The sequence below is a fragment of the Erithacus rubecula genome (assembly GCF_903797595.1).
Source record: "Erithacus rubecula genome assembly, chromosome: 18".
NCBI lineage: Eukaryota > Metazoa > Chordata > Aves > Passeriformes > Muscicapidae > Erithacus > Erithacus rubecula.
In genome coordinates this window covers 10,137,629-10,161,066 of record NC_136670.1, presented here as the reverse complement: position 1 = coordinate 10,161,066, position 23,438 = coordinate 10,137,629, and the positions used below count along the sequence as shown (strand labels likewise).

The window sequence follows — 23,438 nt, the reverse complement described above, 5'->3', positions numbered from 1 at the left end:
GGGAGCAGCTTTTCACACATCCAGCATTTATAGAACTTTTGTCACCCCGATTAACGAGGTCAGGAACCATCTGTCCTAGAAGGGAACTAATGAGAACTATTTATTCATGTTTAATAATTAAAAAGCAATCTCCCAGTAAATGTATTGTTTAAAAAACAAACCCAAGCCTCTTTGCCCAGCGTTGCTGTTGGGAACACACGTGTGTTGGCCAGGCCCCACAGCGCACACCGCCGGCTCTTTGAGAACACCTGCGAGTCGGGTCGGGGAAGCAGTGCCGAAATACTGTGAGGCAAGCCGGGCTTTGGCCGTGGGACCGGCGTGCCTCCCGTGGAAGGGTCTGTTTTGTGTAACCATTCCCTGCGTGCGCCGGGAATAAAGGTGTTGTTGGGGACGCGCGGCCCTGGGCTGCGCTTGGCTGAGGGATGGGATGGGGGCGAGGGGTCATGAGGGGTTGGGGGGTGAGGGGGGAGCGCCGCCATGTTCCGTGACACAGCAGGGGCGCCTCGCCCCGCCCCCTGCGATTGACAGCCGCGCCAGCCAATAGCGCGGAGCCGCGGCGGCGCGCGCCCCGCGTGGGGCGGGGTTCCGGCGCACGGGGCAGGAAGAGCTGAGGCGGCGGAGGAGGAGGAGGAGGAGGCTGAAGGTACCGGTCGGGACCGCCGCGGCACTCCTGGGACCGTGCGCCCAGCGGCGGCCGGGCTGGGGGTTTCCTGCCGGGATAAGCCGAGGGGAAGGCGGCACGGCGGCCTCGGGGAGCCCGGCAGAAGGTCGCGGCCTCTCTGCGGGCGGCGGGGGGGGTGCCCGGGCCGGGCCGCGAGCCCCCTGTCCCGGGCGGGCTCCGGCTGTTGCCGAGCGGCGGGGCCGGGGCCGGGGCCGGGCGGGCTGTGAGCGCGGCGCCACCCCGGGAACAGCGCGCGGTCCCGCGGGGCCCGTCCGGCACCGCCAGGCCCCGGGTCGGGCGGTGCGGGGGGGGAGGGCCGTGAGGGGTCACCGTGAGGGGCGGTGGAGCACGGGCAGCCTGTGGGGCTCTGCGGGGATGCTGGAGCCGCAGTCTGAAGATAAGGTAGGGCCTCCTGCTTTGAACCGCGGTTCGAACTGAAGAAGGAAGCGCCGGGGGACGGTGCCTTCATTTTCAAGTGCCTCAGCACACAGGCTGTCCTTTATTAGTGGAGGGCTGTAGAGCCTCCTGGCTTCATCCAGGGTTCTGCTTTAGCTCAGTTGAGTCACCCTGGGATTCTGCAGGCAGCAGGACAGATTGGTTTTGTGAAGCCACCTGGTAAAGACTGAAATTTGATATTGGGAAGAGAGGATATGGGAAGATTTCTCATCACACCTGCTGCTCTCTCTCTTTCTAGGATGTCTTCAGGTGCATTATTTCCAAGCCTGGTGCCAGGCTCTCGTGGCTCCTCGAGCAAATACCTGGTGGAATTTCGGGCAGGGAAGATGTCCCTGAAAGGCAGCACGGTAACTCCAGACAAGAGAAAAGGCCTTGTTTACATCCAGCAAACCGATGATTCCCTCATTCACTTCTGCTGGAAGGACAGGACTTCAGGCAATGTGGAGGATGTAAGTATGAGCTTGTGTTTCAGTGCTGAGGTGTTATGTCATGTTCTGATCTGCTGGCACTGCAGAAAGAGCTCCTCCAGGACAAATTAGGGTGAGAATGTCACTGACAGATCTGCACTTTCACAGCCTCTGTGCTCTGAGGAGCAGATGGAAAAAAAGTTTGTGGAGGAGGGCAGAGGGATTTGGGAGGTGAAAAGGAATATTGATGTATTTTCTCAAACATTTGTTTCTCCTGATATGCTTTCCAGGATTTGATTATTTTTCCTGATGACTGTGAGTTCAAGAGAGTCCCACAGTGCACCACAGGCCGTGTGTATGTATTGAAGTTCAAGGCAGGATCAAAACGACTCTTCTTCTGGATGCAGGTTTGTGGGAAGCCAATGAGAAAGGTCTTGGATCAAAATGCCCCCAGTATGACTCATGCCAAGAGCAATTCTCTTGCAGGAGCCAAAGACAGACAAGGATGAGGAGCACTGCCGTAAGGTGAATGAATATCTCAACAATCCCCCCATGCCAGGGGCACTGGGTGGGAATGCCAGTGGAGGCCACGAGCTCTCAGCACTAGGAGGTACAGTCCATTCTCTGCTCCTTCATGTCAGAGGCTTTTTTTTGTTTGTTTTTTTGTTTTTTTGTTTTTTTTTTTTTTGTAGTTTTAGTTTATGTCTAGACTAAGCCCCTAGAGTTCCCTAGGAAGAAATCCTGATAGCGTGGAGGGTGAGTTGGGGACAATGTTAATACCAGAAGCATAAACATACTTTTAGCAGAATAAACTGTGCTGTTAAAATAGGTGTAGGCTGAAAGTTAAGACTGCCAGGAGAAATCTCTTTGTTTCTAGTAGATTCTCTGGAGTCTTACCTCTTTATGAAGCCAAGTTACATTTATCTTTTATGAAGATCATGAATCAGTAAACACTTGAAACTGTTTTTCCATACAGAATGTGATGCCAATTAATCTCCTGCTGTTTGAGCCGGAGTGCTGTGAAAAAAAAACCTCTGTGAATATGTTGTGTTTCAGAATGTTTTTGTTTTTAGGTGAGGGTGGCTTGCAAAGCCTTCTTGGAAACATGAGCCATAACCAGCTCATGCAGCTGATCGGACCAACGGGCTTAGGAGGACTTGGTAAAATGCTTTAATATCTTTATGCCAAAATGGTATTTTCTCCTGCCAGGTTAAATCTTACCTGACAATATTTTCAAGTAGTGCTATTGATCTCAATAGCACTGCTTTCATGTGAGAAGGCAAGGCCCTGCCTCAGAGATGAGCTCAGGGACAGAAAAAGGGTACCACATTCTACACAGCACTCATCTCAGGGCTTGATCTGCAAGGAACTGTGGTTCTGCTCCTTGCTGCACTGAATCTTCTGCTTTTTTTCCCTTGTTTGTTTTTTTTTTTTTTTCCTACTTCTCTTCTTCTTCCTAAATATTCACTGGAGCAGGGACTGAAAACCAGTGATTTGTTCCTGGTGAATGTGCTGGCTACCAAGCTGTAGAATTGTGTTGTCTCTGATTCAGTGAATATTTGTATGTAAAGTATAAAAAGTTCAAGAGGAAGGTTGGAGTGGTCCCACCCCACAGCACTCCCCAGTCAGAGGGGCAAGGCTCAGGGCAGGGTTTTCTCTCCTGGGCTGCCCTGGGGAGAGCTGGAATCACTGATGAAGGGGCTGAGGGCTGTGTTGGAGTCTCTGCTGTGGTCTGTGTTCAATGCTATCCATGCTCCAGGAGCATTTTCTGACAGATCAGACCCTTCAGTGCAAATAGGCAAAGGAGCACAGGTGGCAGTGACAAAGGTTCTATGCTTAAGCTCAGAAGTTCATTTTTGTGGATCTGGCTGGTGTTTTTTTAGCTTCAGAGGGTTCAGTTATTGGTGTCACGTTCAAATGCAAATCTCATGTTAGTGATGGAAAAATCTGACCTTTTATGATGTGTTTGGAAAACATCTTCCTCTTGAAGCCTCACATAATCCTGGGACTGTCCTCCTTTTCTCAACACTTTTCCTCAGCTATTCTTCTTTCCTTGCCTTTACATCCAACCATAAGCCAGATTGACATGTAACAGAAAGAACCATCTGCTTGCTGCTGCAAACAGTGGTTGAGGTGAATCCCTGGGGATCATTTCCCCTGGGAGTGTCGTCTTCTTCACATCTGGTTTGCATCTCTTGGGGCTCTGCAGAGCCCCAAAGGAGCTCTCCTGCTCCTGGGTCACTTTTACCATGAAATGGAGCAGAGCAGTGTGTGGTGTAGCCAGGTGAGCTTCACCTGCTGTGCCTGCTGCTGGGGAAGCTCTGGGATGAGTGACACAAGTTGGTTCCATGAGGTTGTTCTGTACAAGGAGGGACTGGCAGGGGCTCAGTCTGACCTGCAGGGTCTGCAGCTGCAGTTGGCCAGGGCTCTGCTCCCTGTGGGCTGCTGTTCTGTCCTCTGTTCCCAGGTGCTCCCAAAGGTGAGAAATGCAGGTGCTTTGAGTGTATAATGAGGTGTGGTGCAAGGAACTGCTGATGGGAAATGAATTGTTTGGCTGATGTGGCTCAAAGGAGTTGTAGGGGAAGAGTCCCTGGCAATTCCAGGGGGGCCAGCAGCCAGGCCTTTTCCCAGCTGGGGTTCTTGACCCTGTGATGAGTCTTTGGTCATTGGGATGTGTGGTGGAGGAGGCTGATTCTGGTTTCTTTGGCATAGGGGTGTTGGTTTCCTGCTGGCTGCTCCTCTGAGAGCATTTGGGGTATGGAGCTGTCCTTCCCTTGCCTGTGAAGTGTTTGAGAGCTTGGCTGATTCTGTTGCTGCATCTCTGCATTAGGTGTGAAGCTGCAAACCCCTGGTGGCGACTCTAAGACACCTCTGGGATCTTATGCTGAGGGCCCTGTTTTTAAAGTTGGTAGAAAAGTTGGATTTTTGGTATAGCAGATAAGAGGAGAGGGCTGTTACAATGATGTACGTATGGCACAAAGTGGAGTAACTTCATCCTTGTTCACACCTAGAAATTGAGTCATTTCTGAGATATTCAGCTCTCTAATGAGGATGCAAGATAAAAGAAGATTCTGTTAATTTATGGAAAGGGATGGGAGACTGGGTTGGGTTCTTTCACCCCCTCCTCTATTTTAGCAAATAAAAGCTTTCAGGTACAAGAGCAGCCTCTCCAGAGAAGAGAGGTGCAGCAAACCTGTAGCAATGAATGTCTAAGCCTGCTGTTGTTTCATGTTTCTGGAAGGTGGGCTGGGCGCGCTGACGGGGCCTGGGCTGGCCAGTCTGCTCGGCAGTGGGGGACCCCCAACCAGCAGCTCCTCATCCAGGTAGGAGCCCTTGTCTGCCTGGGCCTGCAGGGCAGCTGTACTGGGAATTTGCACTGCCATGGGGGGAATCATGGCTTATTGAATGGGGAATGTGGTGGGAATCAAGGCTGCTCATTACCTCTCTAAAATGAGGTAGGAGTTCTTCATGTTGTAAAGGTTTGAAGAGAAGCTTTTCAGAATACAAGAGGTGTATGCAGTGAATTAATTCTGATTGTCTTGGCCAGCTCTCGCAGCCAGTCGGCTGCAGTGACTCCATCTTCCACCACCTCTTCCACCCGTGTCACGCCTGCCCCGTCCGTCCCTGCGGCTGCCACCGTGACCAGCCCCAGCCCCGTGCCCAGCTCGGGCAATGGAACCAGCTCAGCCACCAGCCCAACACAGCCCATTCAGCTGAGTGACCTTCAGAACATTTTAGCTACTATGAATGTGCCATCTGGAGCAGGAGGACAGCAAGGTAACAGTGCTCTGACCAGGCAGCTGCTGGATCCAGGAGTCCTTTGGAGCTGTTTTACTGTCCTGTCCTGTTCCACATTGGTTTGAAATGTCTCTTAATTTTTTTGTTCCTATTTTTTGGTGGTTTGGTTTTTTTTTTAAATTTCAGTGCTTTTTGTGACTGCTTCAGGAGACTTACTGTCACTTCAAAACTGAGAGGAAAAAAAGATGGTGGCAGTGTGCTAATAAGTTTTAATACTCAGACCCTGACTAGATAATTTGATTTACATGACAAAAGCATGGGGTTTTGGGTGTAGTCTAATGGCCAAGCCTTTGTTTTCTCCTAGTGGACCTGGCAGCTGTTCTGACTCCTGAGATCATGGCTCCCATCCTGGCCAACGCTGAGGTTCAGGAGCGATTGATGCCTTACCTTCCCTCAGGGGAATCCCTGCCGCAGACTGCGGAGGAGATCCAGAACACCCTGACGTCTCCTCAGTTCCAGCAGGTAGTGCTGGCTCTGGGGGGAAGTGCACTCATCCTTCCCCCTTTCCCATCCTCCTGATTCACCTTGCCCTGCTTTTCCAGGTTCCTGGCACTGTTCAGAGTGGGAAGTTGCTCAGTAGAAGTGGAAAGGAGGAGGGATATGGTTTAATGGAGCACTAGTTCTTCCTGCAGTCACTCAAGGGCAGAGAGGAATGGTTTTTACTTTTTCTTTTGGAGTTGGGCTTTACCTTTCACTTTGCTTTTATATGCTCTCTGGCAAGTAACAGGAGTAGTAGCAAATTTATTGTTCCCTTTCAGCAAATGGCTCCATAAAGGTCATTTCAGGTGACTGAAGGGATGAGATGCTCCCTTGAAACACCAGTCCTTAATTTGCAGGATACTGCATGTGAGAAAAACTCGTGTCTTACAGACCCATCTGAACTAGTAGTTAACACCAATTGATTGAAATTTGTCCATTTGCAAAATTTCAGTAGCTTAAATGACTGTTTTAGATTAAACTGTAGCATCATCCATGCAGACAAAAGGAAGTGAGGGAAATGTCACTGGTGATTATTTTATTGCATATCTGTTCCCAAGCCCTGTCCTGACAGGACTGCTCTCCTCCTGAGGTTACTGCTGCAGGAATCTGATGCAAAGTTTATTTTAATGTTGTTGACTCCAATCCACAGGCTTTGAGCATGTTCAGTGCTGCCTTAGCTTCAGGACAGCTGGGCCCACTCATGAGCCAGTTTGGGCTACCTGCAGAGGCAGTAGATGCAGCAAATAAAGGCGGTGAGTGCTGGTGGGAGCAGGAGAGAGGGGGTTGTTGGGGGTGTTGGGGTGTAAGGATTAGCTTCTCTAACTCTCCCTGAGAGTCCTGAGTCTGCAAGCTGACTCCTGAAGGAAAATGCAAGTGGGACAGGTGTTCCCAGCAGACAGAGTGAGGTGTGATGTGCAGTGAGAGAAGTTGGGGTTCTGCAGAGATATGTTGGCTTTGTTTTCTTGCTAGAGATGCAGAAGACTCTGGAGGTGTCACAATCACCTTGTTCAGGAATGCCTTTCTTGTGGGAGTCTTTAGTGATTCATCTAAAATTGGTGAACACACTCAGGGCCAGCTCTGGCATCCCTTTTCCCAAATGAGATTTTAGCAACCCTTTCCATTACTGCAAGGATTCTGGTCTTAGGAGGCCCATGCACAATTAAAGTGCATTAAAATGCTGTGTCAGAGAGATCTGGATGTTACTGTTGTTTAAAATTTTCCTCCCTGCTAATTCATACTAAAGCAACTGTTTACTTTCTAAGTAATGAAGCTTTAACATTGTGTGGACAATGAGCTCCAGCCCAGGAAGTGCAGTAACTCGTGTGTTTAACTTCTAGATGTAGAAGCCTTTGCCAAAGCCATGCAGAACAGTGTCAAGTCAGACCAAAAGGAAGGAGACTCTAAGGACAAGAAAGATGAAGAGGAAGATATGAGTTTAGATTAAGTTATTTGCTCTTCCTTACAGATATTCCTAGATACTAACTTAAGCAACTGCAGTAGGATTACTAACTTCATATTATGCTTATATAAATCTACAAATAAAGGAATTTTCTTTATCTGCCATACTGTTCCTTCCAATCTGTACAGTAACCCTACAGTGCTGATTATCCCTCTTCCAGCTCAGCAGCCTGATGCTTACTCTCCCCAGGTAAAGTGAAAGAGAGTAACATAAAACTTTATTTGACTCCAAAGTATGTACCAGTGATTTACAAAGACCATCTTTAATACTACAACTTTAAAAACAGGTCATAATTACATTTAAGATGAACATGTTAAAAACCCATTTTACAATATTTACCCCTCATAAAAAACCCCACAATATAATGATATAAGTTACAAGTCCATTTCAGAAGCAAGATTTTGTCCCCAAGTGGCCAGAGATATATATACACACACAAATATATATATGACGTGTAAGTGCACGAGTGGACTGGGTGTCCTGGGAGATAAAAGCTGCTTCAAGTGGAGACTGCACTGCACCAGGGCTGAGGGAAGCTGAGCAGGAGCCAGGGTGGGGGAGGGCCAGGTGCCACCCCGCACACCTGGCCAGATGTGGAGGTAACCTTTCTATTTCTTCCCTTTCAAGCAATAATTTCTTGCTTCACACAACAGGACTTTTGTCAGTGTACTACCAGTGCTGAATTCAAGTGCAGAGCCAGTGCTGGTTGTGCCTTTCTGCTGTCCCTCAGCAGTTCTCCCAGCCTATTCTGTTCTGTTTTTTGATTCTTATAAATTACTCTGATAAGATGCTAATTCTGTGAACAGAATTTTGTCCAAGTTCCCCCTTGCAGAGCTCTTTGCGTAGCAGTAGCAGGTGAGCTGGGACTGCCCTTGGGGGGAGGTTAAATGTGCCCTTGCTTATAAAACCCCCAAACCGACAGAATTAATCCAGTTTGTCCTAATTGCATTTATTATAAAACAGAAACTGCCTGCAGCCTTTAGCAGCAGACAGTCTGTGACATTTATTAACAGCCTCAAGTGCTGGGTGAACTAAATCTATGTGCGCTGTACGTGTGGGGTGAAGGGAACAGGATTCAGGACGTGCTGCAGGGCTGCTCTGTCCTGCCACGAGCCCTGGTGCAGGTCCCTGACCACTCAGGACTCACCTGGCGCCACATCCCGCTCCAGCTTTTTGGTTCTCTTTGTGAAACAGCCCCAAAAGTGCCCCTTCTCCCCAACCATCCTCCCCTGCCCTCCTCCTTCCCCTGGGATTCGTGGCCCCTCTGGTTTGGCCCAGACCTGTGCCTGCAGTCACTGGAGACGAGTGTGAGCACGGTCAGTGCTGGAGCAGCGTCTGTGCCTCAGGCTGTCCGTGGGTGTGGCACTGAGAGCAGGGGGCAGCCCCTCAGCCCCACGGAGCCCCGGGCACTCCCGGCTCCAGCCAGGTCCACGTGCCTCTGGTTAATCAGCAGGTTCCTGACACAGCCCACGTAGTGAGGGATTGGGGGGAACAGCAGCCCTGTGCTGGCCTTGTCTGTCTCTGCAGAAAAACCAAGGAAAAGCAGGCATCAGTCTGGCAAAGGCTTAAATAGCTCTTCCTCGCACCAGGAACAGTATCTCCCTTGTCCTTGGGGTATTTCATCCTGAAGTACATCTTTCCCAACTCACCTGGCAGCCCTCCCAGGGAGAAGGTTGCCCTTGTGCTGGGTGCAGGAGGCTGGCTGGGTCCCACTGTGTGGTTGCCTTCTGTGTCCACATCCACCTGGATTATGTTTTTCCGTTTGGTAACTTCAAAAGAAAACAACAATCAGTGCTTCTTCCTTATCCATGGAGCAAGTCCACCTTTGCTCTTCAGCCCAGAGCAAGAGCAGAACTACTGGGAGAGTCAAAGGGCCTGGCCTGGCTCTTGGGAAATGCTCAGAGTCTGCCCCATCTCACCCAAAACCTCACCCAGGACTGGCTGGTTTAAATAAGGTTTAAAATAGAGCTGTGCTGAGATGGGGCTGCAGTTGTGCCCCCACCCCTGAAATGGGCTTGATGAAAAACAGCACTTGCTCCATGGCAGCTGCATTAAAGGCTGAGTTTCCAGTAAAGGTATGAATCCTGCAATCCCTGCTGTGGGCTTGAAGCCCTTTGGACACACTCAACACCAAAGCAAGTTGGGCTTTCACTTTAAGTGGACACAGCCCAGGATGGAGCAAGTCCTGTGGCACATCCTTGGCCTTACCAGCAGCTCTACAAAGTCAAAAACCAACCTGTTTCTCCTGGCTACCAGAGTTGGCAGTGCTAAGATCAGACAAGCATGCTTGTTAATTAGGAAATGGACCTCATGGCACCTACAAACTCCCAAATTTAGTGCACAGAGCAGGGCGATAGAGTTTAAATTGCTGAGCCTGAGCTTGTCCTGAGCTCCCCTAGGAGATGTGGGCTGAGCAGGGCTGGAGCAGAGGCACTGAACAGGGCAGTTGTCACCTCACCTGCAATGCGGTGCCACTGCCCGTCGCAGAGAGCGGGGCTCGTCACCGACGCTGAGAACTCACCAGCCCCAGAGCCTGCTCTCACAGTGACCTGCAGTGAGACAGACCCATCAGAGCAGAGAGCTGGGAGGGACAGGCAGGGGACAGACACCCATTCCCTCTGAAAACTCATGGGGAAGTCACCCTCCCAGTACCTTGGTCTCCTCCATGTAGAGCAGGAGATGGTGGCTCCTCCTCGTGCCGATGTGGAAGATGAGGCCAGAGGCACTGCGGGGACGGACCTCCAGTGTCACCTCCAAGTCCTGCTCAGTCATCACTGCATCAGCTGGAAGAGAAATGCCACTGGTGAGGGTAAGACCAAGGGGATTCCTGTGGGATGTGACCTCCCAGTGCCAGGCTGCAGTGGGTACCTAAGGTGATGGAGCCGCCGTCTGCGGTGAAGAAGACGCCGCTCTCCAGCGCGCCCTCGAAACACGGCGTCACCCCAAAAGTGCGTGAGGGGGGACCCAGGGGCCGCCCGTCCAGCTGAGGGTTCCTCAGGCAGCCATCAAAGCTGGAGGCTGATGCAGCCTGTGGAGAGAGGCCACTGAGCACAGAGGGGGCAAAAGCTGGGAGGCAGGAGGTGATGTCACGGCACTGGGAACAGGCTGAGAGAGGGTGAAGCCATGGGGCTGCCAAGCCCTTACCGGTATGTGAGCCTTGGCTTTTCCTGATGGAAGCCCTCCCACATACAAGGGGGTCTGGGCCACGAAGAGCCCTGGGGTGGCCACTGCAGCACCCTGGGCTCGCAGCCCATCGATGACCAGCTGGGCCCGGCTCTGGTCTCTGCTGAAGAACACCTGCAAGGAGCAAAGGTCAGTGCCAAGACTGGGGGGTGTCCTGGGTTGGGAAGAGCCCCAGGGCTGTGCTCAGAAAGGGAAGCTGAACTCAGAGGTTCAGCCAGGATTTCTCTCTGTCCCCTCTGCTCCCTGGGAATGCAGTGTCCCATGTGCAGTTGCCCCCAGAGCAGGGCTGCACTGATCCAGCCCTGCAGGGGCACAGGTGAGGTTCAGGGAGTCCTGTGAGCCGCGTGCCCCGCTCACCGTGTGCCACCGCCGGTCACGGTACTTGTCCTTGCTGCGGATGCGCAGCCGGCGCCGGCCCATGTCCAGCAGGAAAACAAAGCGCCCGTTGGAGACAAAGAGAGCCATGGAGGAGCCCCTCTGGCCCCCCACGTACAGCAGCAGCCCACTGGAGGAGTTCAGCTTCACCTCCAGCGAGAAATGGGACCTGCAGGGACAGGCAGTGATGGGAGCACCCGGCTCTCCTCCAGCTGCAAGGGACATGCGCTTCCAGGCCATGACCCCGGGCCAGGCTTGCACGGGGCGAGGCTCACCTGAACCCAAAGGAGGCCGGGATCTCATGGAACTCCCAGCGGCTGCTCGGGGCCCCCCCGAAGCGGAAGGTGCCCCTGGCAGCGCGGGGCTGCGGCTGCAGCCGGCACAGCCCGTCCTGCTCGTGGCGGCGGCCCTTGGGCGCAGGCCTGCCTGGAACCTACACCAGGGAATGGAGTGAGGGACATCCTGCACGTGCCAGCAGAGCTCAGCATGGATCTGAGGAGCTCTAGCAGCAGCTGGTACCTTGGGTTTCCGCCTGTCCTTCTTTGGAGTCACCCTGAGCTGCTGTGACTGCTCACCCACGGGACAGCTCATGGTGACATTGATGCTCTCCACGTTCTGCTGCAGGTCCACCACCATCTGTGGCTCTGACATCCTGGACACGGGGAAAAAAGCTCCTTGTCACAGCAGCAGGGGGGTGGGAAGGGCTGAGCCCTGCTGTGAGGCAGTGGCAGGGGGTCTCACCGCCTGACGAAGACGTTGCTGATGCAGCCGGTGAGGTTGCGGGGGGCTCCGGGCTCTGCTGACCCCCCCAGCTGGAGGAGCCGCCGCCCGTCCTGGCGCCGGTGCCGCTGGCTGGGCCCGGGGCCTGTCGTGGTGTCCTGCAGCTCATCATCCACGTACAGCCGGACCCTGGGGGCAGCAGGGGCTCAGCAGGACCCTGGGGCTGTGGGCACCCCGGCCCCAGCACACCCCAGGACACCTACCCACGGCCATCGCTGTAGAAGGCCACGTAGTGGGCCCTGCCATCTGCATAGGCACTGTCTGTGGTGACTTTGCTTCCTGGCAGGCTCAAGGTCAGCTGGCCCCTCTGGAGGGACACCTGGCACGTCCCCTCCTGCAGAAAGCATCACCCAGCAGCTGAACCCCAAGGAAGAACCCACTTCCCCACTGCCCTCCAGGAGCTCAGGGTGCAGAGTCACACCCTGGCCCCACCAAAATCCCCTCTTTCCCAAAGGAAGCAGCACCCTCCCCAGCAGCCCCACTGCTGGGAGATCCAGGGACCTGCAGGTGCTCACCTGGGTGGAGTGGTGGTAGAGCAGCCCCTCGTGCTGGCTTGTCTGGAAGCTGAAGCCGCTGTAGAAGTCCTGCAGCCCCGGCACATCCGTCAGAGCCAGGGTCAGGTAGCCATGGCCATGGACACTGACCGAGCGGGCAACCTGTGAGAAACAGCACAGAGACAAGGTGGGAGCCTGGCCCTGGCCCTGCTGGGGTTATGAGTGAGGAGCTCTGGTTCCTCGCTGGGCCTGGCTGCTGCTGTGACCAGCCATGTGGAGCAAGCACTTCACTATACACTGAGGACTTGTGTGAATGAGAGGAGATGGGGCCTGTCCTGGGGGTCCTGTGCCCCCTTTCCCTCACAGACCCTCCCCCAGCACGCTGGCCAGCCTGCCAGGGCTCTGTGCTCACCAGCAGGTCCGAGGTGCAGCCGTAGCTCACACCCACGGTGCTCATGCGCTTCAGGTCGACGTATTTGCCAAGAGCCTTCAAGCCCTTCATGCAGCCCCGGATGGGCCCACCCGTGGGGAAGAGAGCTCTCAAACTGCAGGAGAAGCAGACAGTGTTAACAAGGACAGCCCCAGGCAGGACACAGCTCTGGGCAGGATCTGCCCCTGCAGCTCTTCAGGAAAATCAATCATGATAGTCATGGGTATCTCTAGTGTCAAGGCTGCTCCAAAGTAGCACAGCAAAGGAGGACTTGGTGATACCCACCAACACCTCATCCCTCACCAGAGATGGAACAGTTACCATCCTTAAAAGCCCAGGATGATGGACAGGGAGAGGAAAACTTCCCCCACAGTTTCAGCAGGGTTCTCACAGCCCCAGATGTGGCTGAGAAAGGGCCAGGGCCACCACCAGGGCCTCGAGGGGAACATGCTGACCCATTGCAGGCTGGACCCACCTGGGGGGCAGCACAGCTGGGGGCACACCCCCCAGGTAGTAGGAGACAGCATTCTCCAGGGAGTTCTCCTGCTCCACCACAAAGATGGTGAGGCGCTCCACCCGCACCAGGATGCGCTTCTTGTTATTCATTTTGAGGAGGAAAATCTGGATCTGGAGACAGAGCAGAGAAATGATCTGTCAGTCTGGGACAGTTAGGTCCATCACAGAGGGCAGGGCTAAGTGTCCAGCTAATTGCTTGAATCAAAAAATTTCTTGCAGCTCTTCCTCCCTCAAAAACAAGGGTCCATGTGCCTCCCCAGCCTGGATGAGGAGCCCTCCCTCCAAGAGAGCCCGTTCCCTCTTACCGCTTTGTTTGTGGTGCTGCTGATGGTGAGGGAGGAGGAGTTGCTCGGTTTTGCCATCTCCAGGCCAGAGCTGAAGTCATAGTAAAGTGCCAGCTTCCCATCCCGGATGGCCAGACACAGGAACTGACCCTGGGGGAGGCAGGATGGACACTCAGCAGGTGCCCAGGATGTGGCACTGAGCCCATCTGCCCTGTAGCACTGGTGGGAGCAGGTCCCCTGGCCACAATTATTTGGGATTTATCTTCAAACAGCAGCCCTGTCTGCCCCAGTGAACCCTGGTGCAGCTTGGAGGGTCTCCCAAGTTCTGGGAAGCACCTCCAGCACTAGCCAAGTGACTTTTGTGAGGTTTGGGTTCAGTCCTCTCATGGCATTTAACAACAGTGCTGAAATCCTGCTCAAAGCAGCCCTGAGATCTCCTCTCCCAAGTGTCCTGAACAGGGAATGCCTGCAAGCAGGCCTGGGATTATCCTGTGAGGGATGAGGCTCCCCAGGGGAGCAAGCACCTGCCTGGTTCTCCAGGAAGAAGATGATGCCGTTGTAGGAGACCACGCGGATCTCCTGCTCGAAGCGCTTGGTGGTGCCGAACTGGCTCTCAAACTTGATCTCGGCGTAACCCGTGCCATCAAAGTAGGAGCCATCTGTCAGCCAGGGGTCTCCTGTGGACTTGGACCTGAGACACACAGGAGCCATCAACACAAGCTACCTGTCATGGCTGGAGCAGGCAGAGCTGAGGGCAGTGCCTGCAGCAGAGCTGAGGACAGTGCCCTGGAGCAGGCAGGGCTGAGGACAGTGCCCTGGAGCAGGCAGGGCTGAGGACAGTGCCCTGGAGCAGGCAGAGCTGAGGGCAGTGCCCTGGAGCAGGCAGGGCTGAGGGCAGTGCCCTGGAGCAGGCAGGGCTGAGGGCAGTGCCCTGGAGCAGGCAGGGCTGAGGGCAGTGCCTGCAGCAGGCAGGGCTGAGGGCAGTGCCTGGAGCAGGCAGAGCTGAGGGCAGTGCCCCTGGAGCAGGCAGGGATGAGGATAGTGCCCTGGAGCAGGCAGGGCTCAGGGCAGTGCCCTGGAGCAGGCAGGGCTGAGGGCAGTGCCTGGAGCAGGCAGGGCTGAGGGCAGTGCCCTGGAGCAGAGCTGAGGGCAGTGCCTGCAGTAGAGCTGAGGGCAGTGCCCTGGAGCAGGCAGGGCTCAAGGCAGTGCCCTGGAGCAGGCAGAGCTGAGGGCAGTGCCTGTAGCAGAGCTGAGGGCAGTGGCCTGTAGCAGAGCTGAAGACAGTGCCTGGAGCAGGCAGGGCTCAGGGCAGTGCCTGCAGCAGGCTGCTCCCAGCCCAGTATGGTGCCCACCTGGCGCAGGGTTTCTCGGCGGCCGTGTCCAGCTCGAAGGTGTGCTGGAAGTTGTACAAGCTCACCACCTCCTCGTTCAGCGTGTCCAGCTCCAGGCACCCGCGGTAGTTGGGGTAGCGCAGAGCAGGAGGAGGCTGGGAATGAAACCCAACAGTTGGACAGGTTCTCCCTCCTGTAAGGGCCTCCCAAGGTATCCCTGGTACCTCCTAAACCAGCTCCCCCTCCCTGCTGCCTGCCTCACCGTGAAGCTGGAGGGGTAGCCCCCCACGTAGAAGACCACGTTGCGAGGGTCCAGGTTGAGCAGCCCCTGCTCTCCCTTGGCCACGCTGTCTCCCTTGATCTCGTGCACCCTCTGCCTCTCCACGATCACCGACATGTGCCCGTACTGCAGGATCCTGAGGCAGGGAGGGATGGTCAACACCAGGGCAGACCCCCAAAGGAGCAAACCCTGCCCTCCCTGAGCAAAGGCCCCACCTGTTGATGCTGATGGTGACAAACTGCTCTCCAATATCCTCATCGACACTCAGGGAGGTTGGCTCCTCATCTCCCAGTTTGTAGATCCAATGCACTCTCTGGTCCTTGAGCACAATGCCCATGTAGTCTCCAGTGGCCTGAACTCAGGGAGAGACAGGGCCACATGCTGGCATTTGGGACAGGCAGGAGCTCCCCCTGGTACTCCCAGGGCTGCACTGACAAACACTCCCTATTCCATGCTGCATCCAGGGCCTTTGTGATCCCCACAAAGATATTCAGGGACCAGGTGAGGGGCTGATGTCTAGGCATGGACATCATTGATGCAATAAGGGCCCACTCCACCCTCTGGCCCCATCTCACCTCTTCACTGCCCAGGTACAACACGAACCGCCCCTCCTGTGCCTCGTCCTGCTGGCTCCTGGGCTCGGGGTTCTGGATGTAGAATTTGAGGGATGTGTAGGCTGCTAAATCCTGCAGATTGCTGGGCATCCGGACCTGCACCCCTGAGCTGCCATTGAATTTCATGGGCACTTTCACCTGTAGGGAGAGAAATCCAGCCCTGAGGCACTGAACTCACAGCCACCTGTCTGGCCTGTTCTACCAAATCTCATGAGAAAGGGATGCCTGGTGGTCCCAAGCACCCTCCCTTTTGCATGCTACCCTCTCCTCCAGCCCAGGCCCCCAGCACACCGTGCCCAGCCCTCACCCTGCCCTGAGCTCACCTTGCTGGCAGCGTTCCTCGCCTGTGTGATGAGCTGCCGGATCCTCACGATGTTCTCTGACACGGTGGCATTTTTGTTCCTCCTGTTCTCCAGGTTGCTCAGCTTCTCCAGCAGCAGGGGAATAGTGCTCTCCAGGCTGGACACTGGGGATGAAGAGGAGCCAGAAGTCTTGGAGGTTAGCAAGGAAGGGAAATGCAAAGTTCAGGCAGTTTGAGAAATGCAAGTCAAAGCAGTGGTAGCTGGAAGCAGTCACAGAGAGATCCCCCTAAATTCATCACCTTGGGGGGGTGTGTCTGAGAATGTTCCAGTGCATACAACCTCTGACATTGAAGGAGACAAAAAAAACCAGGGCCAGGACTTAGAGCACCCAGTATTGGCTCCCTCCCTCTGCTCTTGACCTGGAGCTGCAAAGCACAGCTTCCAAAAATACTCTGGGGTGCATGCAGTGGCTCACATCAGACTCCCCCTGGCAGCACACCAGGCTCAGCACCCACCAGATTTCCTGGCATCCTGGACTGCCTGGTTCAGGTCTTCATTTCGGAGGCCTCCATACTGGTCTTTCCACTCATCCAGGTTCTTCTTCATGGTGCTCAGGGTGTCCTCCACTCTCGCAGCTGTTTCGTTGGCCTCGGCAGCAGCTGCTTTGGCATTCTGGATTGTGCCCTTTGTGTCCTCTGCAACGAAAGAAATATCTCTGAAGTGTCTTCCTCAGAGAGGAAGCACCCTTGGGTCACAGTAAGTGCACAAAGAAGGGAGCAGAGAGAATCATTCCAGTCATCCCAGAACAAACCTTGCTCCCTGCCCAGCATGTCCTGCACAGACTGGAGCTGGGTCAGGAGCTGCTCCTTCTTCACACGGAGGTCAGCCAGCTTGTCTTTTGCTGTCTGCAGAGTGCCCTTAATAGCTGCAATTAAAGAAATGCACATGCTGTTTGCTGGAGCTCAGTCCAGCCCAAAGGACATCAGACCCTGTGAGGAGCCTCTCTCACCCCCATTGAGTTTGCTCTGCTGTCTCCTTGCAGCCTCCTCCAGGCTGCTACTGTTCCTCTTCAGTGTTCTAGAGGCAGCCCCAAGGTTTTCTGATATGACATTCTGTGAAATAAACAGGACTCTGAAGAGGAATTCAAGTATCTGGCCCTGACTGCACACAAAAATGTTTGTTCAGACAACTGCAGTGGGGTGTGACAGGGAGACCCAAACACTGAGTCCAGCCCCAGCTGTGGCAGACTCTGCTCTCAGGCACAAAACACAGTGCCCACGTGTCAGAGGGAAGGGAGTTTGTTTTTTGCCCATCTTTACAGGGCTCCCCACAGCACATACCATCAGGGCCTGGCTGGCTGCCTTGTCAGCATCGTGGGCTGCTTGCTCTGCTTTCCCCACAGCTTCAATGATGCTGGCATAGGCATTGGAGGCATCGACTGCCCGCTGGATAAAGCCATCCTGGTTTGTGTCCTGGATAATGCTGTGATGGAAGATGAAGCCATCAAGTCCATGGAGAACACTCAGGCTTGTGCCCATGCCCTCACAGACAAACCCCTTTGGTTCCTCAGCACAATGTGTGCTCCAGTATAAAACTTTGGAGGTGATACCCACTGTTCTCCTGCCACGGTGGGGCTGCAGTTTCCCATCCCCAGCTCTGGTAGGAGACAGCCTGACTAGTGAGGGTCAGGACAGGTGCCTCACCCAGACAGGTTCCTGGCGAGCTCATCCAGGAGCTGGGCGTGCTCCTCTGCCTGCTCCACGATGGGGATCTTGCTGCTGGCTGGGGAGAACTTCTTGACCCGCTCGGTCAGGGGCAGCTTTGCCCCATCCAGCAGTGCTGCCAGCTTCTCGTACGCCTGCAAGGACACCTGTCACTGCTGAGGGCTGCCACACCTCTCCCTCTGCCCTTCCAAAGCACCCCTGCCACTCACCTCCTTTGCACGCTCCATCATCTGCAGAAAGTCAGAGACCTGGGCAAGGGCGTCCTGGGCCATCTGCAGGGTCTCCTGCACCAGGGCATGCTGCTTCTGGAGCTCCTGGCTCTTTTGCTGCACACAAACACCCAGGCTTAGGACCAGCAGGGCAGGGACAGCCCCCTCTCACAGCATGGCTGAAGGTGTACCTGTGTCTCCTCCAGGTTGTTTCGGTTCAGGCTGTTCAGCTCCTCTGCCTGCCGGGTTTTGTTGACGGCCTCGTTGAGGGCGTCGCGCAGGTCCATCAGCTGGGAGCTGTGCTGGGCCAGCCCCTCCTGGACGCTGCTCAGCAGCTCCTGGTTGGACTGCCAGCGGCCGTGCAGCTCGCTCCTCACCCGCTGCAGCACTGCAGAGGGGATGACAACTCTGCCTGACTCCTCTTCCTGTGTTACAGACTCCTCTGTGCCTGCCTGCCTTAAAGCCTGGCTCTGCTCTCTCTAGGCAGGTACCAAGCCCAGAAGTGACCATCTTCCACCCCTGCCTAAACAGCACAGGATCTTGTCTCCAAACCCTCAGTGCTGGTGAGAGTTTCGATCTCTTTCGAAGACACAGAGCCATGCCTGAAAAGCTGGAGAAACCCCACCTGAGGCCTTGATTACTTACACTGTGAAAAATTGTTTCCAGCAAGGGCCAGTTTATATTTCCAGCTTTCAGCTACTGAGTTATGTTTTGCTAGGGCCTGTTAACCAGAAGTGTTCTCTTCCTGCAGTACCAGAATCCCTGGTTGGGCTCACTACTCTCACTCCTGTAAGGATGCCCTCAGGACAGCACAGCTACTGTGGGTAGATTGTTACTTTATGGGGAGAGCAAATAAGAAGAAATACGGTGTGATTTAATCACATCCATGTGTGATGTGAATACATCACATAACAATGGTGACTCCTGCTTCTAAGTGTTGTCATTTTTGTTCATCAAACAGAACTAGCCAGTTAGTTCTGCTCTGAAATTTCCCTTAAGGGAAAAGGAACCACAAATGATCCCACTGGAGTTCACAGGCGACTCTGAAACTCCAGTAAAAATTGCTGGAGGTGTCCAGTTCTTAACAGCACTCTCTAAACATGACCATGATGTGCAGTGTCTGTGTGGGCTCCAAGCCAGACCCAGCAGGTTCTGGGCAGCCCTGTGCCACTGAGTTGGACTCACACTTCTGAGCCTCCTCGTGCTCATGCCTTGCCAGCTCCTCCTGGGCTCCCAGGTTCCTCTCCTTCATCTCCCTCAGCATCCTTTCCACCTCAGCCACCTTCTGCCGGAACTCCTCGCTGGACGTGGTGCTGGTGTTCGCTGCCCCAAACCTGGCCATCTGCCACACCAGGTCTGCAGAGAAACCCACACCCTGTCAGACTGACCAAACCTGGCCATCTGCCACACCAGGTCTGCAGAGAAACCCACACCCTGTCAGACTGACCAAACCTGGCCATCTGCCACACCAGGTCTGCAGAGAAACCCACACCCTGTCAGACTGACCAAACCAAGCCCTTCATAATTCCCAGAGGTTCTTATTCTCATAAATCACTGACAGCTTTCAGGCAGCACTCAGACAACAAATTGCTTGAGATCCCAGAGGCACTGCCCGTGTTTCTACCTCCTTGGCCATGACCAGTTACATACACTGCATCAGCCACTCTGTTTTCCTCAATTTCTCATGAAGCTGCAGTCCAGATTGCCTGTTTTATGCATTTTAGCAACATTTGTGGAAGTTTAATGTGTTTTTCCTTCTGTTTAGCCAAGCAGCTGAGATTCACAAAAAGCCTGATCAGAGTAAAATATTTTGCAGGGATCTTCATCTGTATTTTCCCTGTTCTCTCCATTGCTTTTTCTAAGCAGTGCAGTACTTGTCAGTGCTTGAAACCAAGAGCATGGTATATATATCACAGGGAAAAAAAGCCCTTCTTGACATACCTGCAATGCCCCTCTGGATGCTCTGGAGGTGCAGCAGGAGCTGTTCTCCCCTCTGGTACATGTCCCTCGTGTGCTGCTCAACGCGGATCGCTTCTCTGTGAGTCATGGTCATCTGCCACAAAAACAATGGCTTAGCTCAAGTATGAGATGACATCTTATGTGATTTGTCAGCGGGACTTTTGCTTCCAAAAGGCACACAAGGCCTGGGAATGTGTAGTTTGTGAGGTCCTTGAAGGAGCCTGTCCTGTGCTGCTGTCCTACAATGGACACTGAAGGATGATCTTATTCAGCACCTTCAGAGAAGCACAAGCAGTAAATACAGCTCCAATGCAACAATGCTCTGGATGCTGGAACAATCCCAACACCACAGAGTTCAGCCACTGTGTTGTGCTCTTAACACAGGAAAAGCCCCAAAGCCTGGTATCAGGCACACCTGGGTCCTGATCAAGAGACAGAGGGCTGCAGTCTGGCTGTTTGGTACACACAGGGGCAACCTGTCTCTGTAGCTGTCTGGGGAGGTATGTCATAAAGTAGAGGTTTTACCCTCTCCTCAGATTAGGAGCATTTAGGCAGTTTGTAAATCAAATCAAATTAAATCAAATCTTGCTCAGTTTGTAAGTTCTCTGAATACACAACTTCTGGGTTTTAGACTGGATATGGATTCCTTCCATGATGGACCCAGAGGTTTTATGTTCCTTACTTGTATGCCTCCTCTATAAATGATACTTGATTGAATTTATTTTTACTGCTTTAAATTGGAGCCACCTCAAAAGCAAGCAGTAAATAAAAAAACTACCAATATCAAGAGATGTTTAACAGCTCTCAAAGGGAGAAAAACAGGTAATACAGCTTGAGCATGCAACACTGCAACTTAGTTCTGGTTGAGCAGAAGACCTAATCTGCCTGAACTAGGTGGATCCTCACAGCCTTCAAAGCCATCATTTTGGTAAAAGGGGGTCTTGTGCTCTGGCAAAGAAAGATGGAGAAATACCTACTTTGTGCTGCAGTGCATTCAGGTCCTGTGTGAGATCCATGTTCTCATCCTCCAGCTCATCAGCCCTTTGCCTGACTCTGCTCGTGGCTCTGTGGTACTCACGGAGCTGGTTCTAGGTAAAAAAAAAAAGGCTGAATCAGGCCAACAGGCCAGCAACCATGGTCAGAAGGTGATGTGAACCCTGCCACGTACAGCAATGGCCATTATGGTGCTGTTGAGGCCGTGCAGGCGAGCCCAGGCGATGGAGCTGGCGTTGAGCGTGACCAGCTGGCCGCGGATGGACGGGAAGGACATCTCGATGCTCTGCAGGTCCTCCAGCAGGAGCAGGACACAGCTGTCACACACTGCAGGGGAACACAGCAGTCAGCACAGCTCCTGTCCCAGGCCTCCCTCCCCTCTTTCCCAGCAGGACACAGACCTTCACACTTCATGCTGTTGGGGCCGTTGGCCACCAGGATCTCGTGCTCGCGCAGGCACACGTCACACTGCTTCCCCGTGAGCCCGTTGGGGCACGTGCACTCCCCGCTGCGAGGGTCACAGGAGCCCCCTCTGCACTCACACTCTGCAGGGGTGAGTAACAGAGAGTCATGTTGTGCTTTTACTGCTCTGAAAAGGGGAAGGAGTAGTTTTATTCCAGCTGTGCTCATCCACTGCCACTGCCGTGCGACGTTTTCCACCTCCAACAACGACAGCAGCAGCACAGCCCTGTCCCAGTGCTCCCAGTCACCCCACACTCACTTGTGCAGCCGCCCTGGCCGAAGCCCCAGTAGCCCGGGGCACACTGGTGGCAGCGTGTGCCGCTGACCCCGGGCAGGCAGCTGCACTGGCCACTCTGCTCGTGGCAGCTGCTCCCCACGGCACCCACGTCGCAGTCACACCGCCGGCAGCCCGAGCACCCCTCAAAGCCGTAGTATCCCTCCTAGGGAAAAGCAGGACATGCATCTTGGTCGGAAAGTGTGCCTCTCTCTCCTGGATCAGTGATGTGGGGCCCCAGCTTTCCTTTCTAGGTGTGTTTTGAGTGCCACAAAACTCAATGCAACATGGTAAAGGTGTGGAGCTGAAGTGAGAACATAAACATCATGACACTGCCCTGTGAACCTGCCCTTGCCCAAGCTGGATGCACTCAGGAAAATAGGGTTTACTGCAGTTTCCCAAATGAAGCCACTTTACTGGAATGCTGCCTCCACTGCTTGCTGACAGATCTTTAATAGGCTTTTGCCATGTACAATGCAAATGCAGCCTTCAGCAGCTGGCAGCCAGCCCTGCTCTGCTCACAGGTCGGGGGGAATGACACTCCAGGGCTGCCCCTCACCCCCATGACAAGGAGAGGCACCACCCCAGGGCCCACTGACCCTCACCTCACAGCGGTCACAGTGCTGGCCTGTCACTCCAGTCTTGCAGAAGCACTGGCCAGTCTGTGGATGGCAGGATTCAGTCCCACAAGGTGAACAGTTGCACTCTGCCAGGCAAAAATACACCCAGTATTAAACAGAAGAGCCTGTCAGCCACTCACAACACTTGCTGCCAGCAGGGAAGCCTCTTTCCCTCTTATCTATCAAAGTTAAGCCAGAACCTCCCTCCTCTTAGATTTGCTTATTCCCTTTTGCACGCTGCAGTTGGGCTGCTGCTCCTCAGAGGGAGACGAGCAGTGCTGTGAAGAGCCACCCTCCCCTTGCCCCACTCACGAGTGCAGTTCTTGGCCAGCACGGCGTCCCCGTGGTAGCCGGGCGCGCAGAGCTGGCAGCGCGCGCCGGCCGTGTGCTGCATGCAGCCCGAGCAGGCGCCCGTCAGCGGGTCACAGCTGCTGAACAGCATGTTGGGATCCGTGTTCCCGCTGCACTCGCACGGCTGGCACGAGCTCCCGATCACCAAGGGGTTGCCGTAGTATCCCGGGGCACACCTGGGGAGACACGCAAGTCACGACACAGCGAGGATCCTGCAGCCTTGCACTGCAGTTGCACAACTGGAACAGAGTGAGCATCCAACACTTGTAACTGCTGCAGCCCCCAGGGATCTCAAAGCACTTGGTGTTTTTGCCTCGTGATACCTCAGAAAGGTGCAAGTCAAGGCAAAGCACATGCAAGTCATACACCCACAGTAACAGCATTTCAGCAGCTGGGCATTTGCAGGTTGGAAAGGACTGAAGGAAATGCTGCCAGAACAAAGCACACAGGGGCAGAGCCAACTGCTCCTGCTGCAGTGTTTAAAGGGACAACTTCTCTGCCATAGCAGTGTCTGACCCCAAACATGGGCACACCCCCCTTACCGCTCACAGTTTGGTCCAGCGTAGCCTGGCTTGCAGAGGCACTGCATGTTGTTACCCTTGTGGACACAGCCAACAGCAAAACTGAAATGAGAATAGGGACACAGGGAGGAAAAGTTACTCCTGACATGGTGCCAGGGGAACTGATCACTCATTGTGGGCTGTTGGGGCCTCAGGTAAGAGGCTGTGAACATGGTTTGGGGACAAGGACAAAGCTGGCATTGGGACACCTGCCCTGATGGGGCACAGAGTGGTTCCAGTGGTTAAACAGACAATCCCATCCTGGGGTGCTTACTTGTTGGAGGCAACTGAAAGAGGGCATGGGCACCCAACACACTGCAGGGGTTCTTGGGCAGAGGGGCTGCCCATGTAGCCATCCTTGCATCGCTCACAGTGGTCTCCTTCTGTGTTGTGCTGGCAGTTCTGCAAGGAAAAGCAAGCCCTGGGCTCAGAACTG

At 54.1% G+C, this 23,438-nt stretch overlaps 2 protein-coding genes across 5 annotated transcripts in view; one reads left to right on the top strand and one right to left on the bottom strand.

The window, feature by feature from the left end:
• The first annotated feature begins 568 nt into the window (after window positions 1-568).
• ADRM1 (ADRM1 26S proteasome ubiquitin receptor) lies at window positions 569-7,363 on the top strand. Of its 2 annotated transcripts, XM_079321364.1 has the most exons (10): window positions 569-643; window positions 1,356-1,566; window positions 1,815-1,931; window positions 2,011-2,134; window positions 2,598-2,684; window positions 4,766-4,847; window positions 5,072-5,301; window positions 5,627-5,784; window positions 6,452-6,554; window positions 7,140-7,363. In XM_079321364.1, exons 2-10 carry the CDS (start codon window positions 1,357-1,359, stop codon window positions 7,244-7,246), a joined length of 1,218 nt encoding a protein of 405 aa, XP_079177490.1. In that variant the 5' UTR covers window positions 569-643; window position 1,356; the 3' UTR covers window positions 7,247-7,363. The 2 variants fall into 2 exon arrangements, with proteins under 2 accessions (XP_079177490.1, XP_079177491.1); XM_079321365.1 differs by lacking the exon at window positions 2,598-2,684 and having other exon boundaries at window positions 577-643.
• A 1,226-nt stretch (window positions 7,364-8,589) lies between these two features.
• LAMA5 (laminin subunit alpha 5) overlaps window positions 8,590-23,438 on the bottom strand; it is an 83,191-nt gene continuing 68,342 nt past the window's right edge. For 2 of the 3 annotated variants that reach the window (XM_079321359.1, XM_079321360.1), the window contains exons 43-80: window positions 23,277-23,404; window positions 22,985-23,065; window positions 22,404-22,618; window positions 22,077-22,177; window positions 21,457-21,637; window positions 21,137-21,280; window positions 20,911-21,062; window positions 20,720-20,830; window positions 19,725-19,836; window positions 18,969-19,139; window positions 17,975-18,171; window positions 17,784-17,900; window positions 17,554-17,708; window positions 17,191-17,332; window positions 16,860-16,962; window positions 16,662-16,775; window positions 16,366-16,545; window positions 15,872-16,014; window positions 15,510-15,686; window positions 15,150-15,286; window positions 14,917-15,070; window positions 14,676-14,809; window positions 13,852-14,014; window positions 13,345-13,473; window positions 12,999-13,150; window positions 12,506-12,638; window positions 12,115-12,255; window positions 11,803-11,933; window positions 11,561-11,728; window positions 11,339-11,471; window positions 11,095-11,252; window positions 10,802-10,988; window positions 10,406-10,558; window positions 10,130-10,289; window positions 9,914-10,044; window positions 9,720-9,810; window positions 8,911-9,030; window positions 8,590-8,782 (exon numbers count right to left, since the gene is read on the bottom strand). In XM_079321359.1, the coding sequence (XP_079177485.1) occupies window positions 8,604-8,782; window positions 8,911-9,030; window positions 9,720-9,810; window positions 9,914-10,044; window positions 10,130-10,289; window positions 10,406-10,558; window positions 10,802-10,988; window positions 11,095-11,252; window positions 11,339-11,471; window positions 11,561-11,728; window positions 11,803-11,933; window positions 12,115-12,255; window positions 12,506-12,638; window positions 12,999-13,150; window positions 13,345-13,473; window positions 13,852-14,014; window positions 14,676-14,809; window positions 14,917-15,070; window positions 15,150-15,286; window positions 15,510-15,686; window positions 15,872-16,014; window positions 16,366-16,545; window positions 16,662-16,775; window positions 16,860-16,962; window positions 17,191-17,332; window positions 17,554-17,708; window positions 17,784-17,900; window positions 17,975-18,171; window positions 18,969-19,139; window positions 19,725-19,836; window positions 20,720-20,830; window positions 20,911-21,062; window positions 21,137-21,280; window positions 21,457-21,637; window positions 22,077-22,177; window positions 22,404-22,618; window positions 22,985-23,065; window positions 23,277-23,404 (5,478 nt within the window). In that variant the 3' untranslated portion in view covers window positions 8,590-8,603. Of the gene's footprint in view, window positions 8,783-8,910; window positions 9,031-9,719; window positions 9,811-9,913; window positions 10,045-10,129; window positions 10,290-10,405; window positions 10,559-10,801; window positions 10,989-11,094; window positions 11,253-11,338; window positions 11,472-11,560; window positions 11,729-11,802; window positions 11,934-12,114; window positions 12,256-12,505; window positions 12,639-12,998; window positions 13,151-13,344; window positions 13,474-13,847; window positions 14,015-14,675; window positions 14,810-14,916; window positions 15,071-15,149; window positions 15,287-15,509; window positions 15,687-15,871; window positions 16,015-16,365; window positions 16,546-16,661; window positions 16,776-16,859; window positions 16,963-17,190; window positions 17,333-17,553; window positions 17,709-17,783; window positions 17,901-17,974; window positions 18,172-18,968; window positions 19,140-19,724; window positions 19,837-20,719; window positions 20,831-20,910; window positions 21,063-21,136; window positions 21,281-21,456; window positions 21,638-22,076; window positions 22,178-22,403; window positions 22,619-22,984; window positions 23,066-23,276; window positions 23,405-23,438 lie in introns of those variants that run through there. The other variant, XR_013776283.1, reaches the window with a different exon arrangement.

What these genes read in the sequence shown, in the direction of transcription:
- ADRM1 (XM_079321364.1), top strand. Translation starts at nt 1,357, where the DNA reads ATGTCTTCAGGTGCATTATTTCCAAGCCTGGTGCCAGGCTCTCGTGGC. An exon ending in GACTCTTCTTCTGGATGCAG is followed by an intron (nt 1,932 to 2,010) that starts GTTTGTGGGAAG and finishes ATTCTCTTGCAG; the next exon opens with GAGCCAAAGACAGACAAGGA. An exon ending in ACCAGCAGCTCCTCATCCAG is followed by an intron (nt 4,848 to 5,071) that starts GTAGGAGCCCTT and finishes TGTCTTGGCCAG; the next exon opens with CTCTCGCAGCCAGTCGGCTG.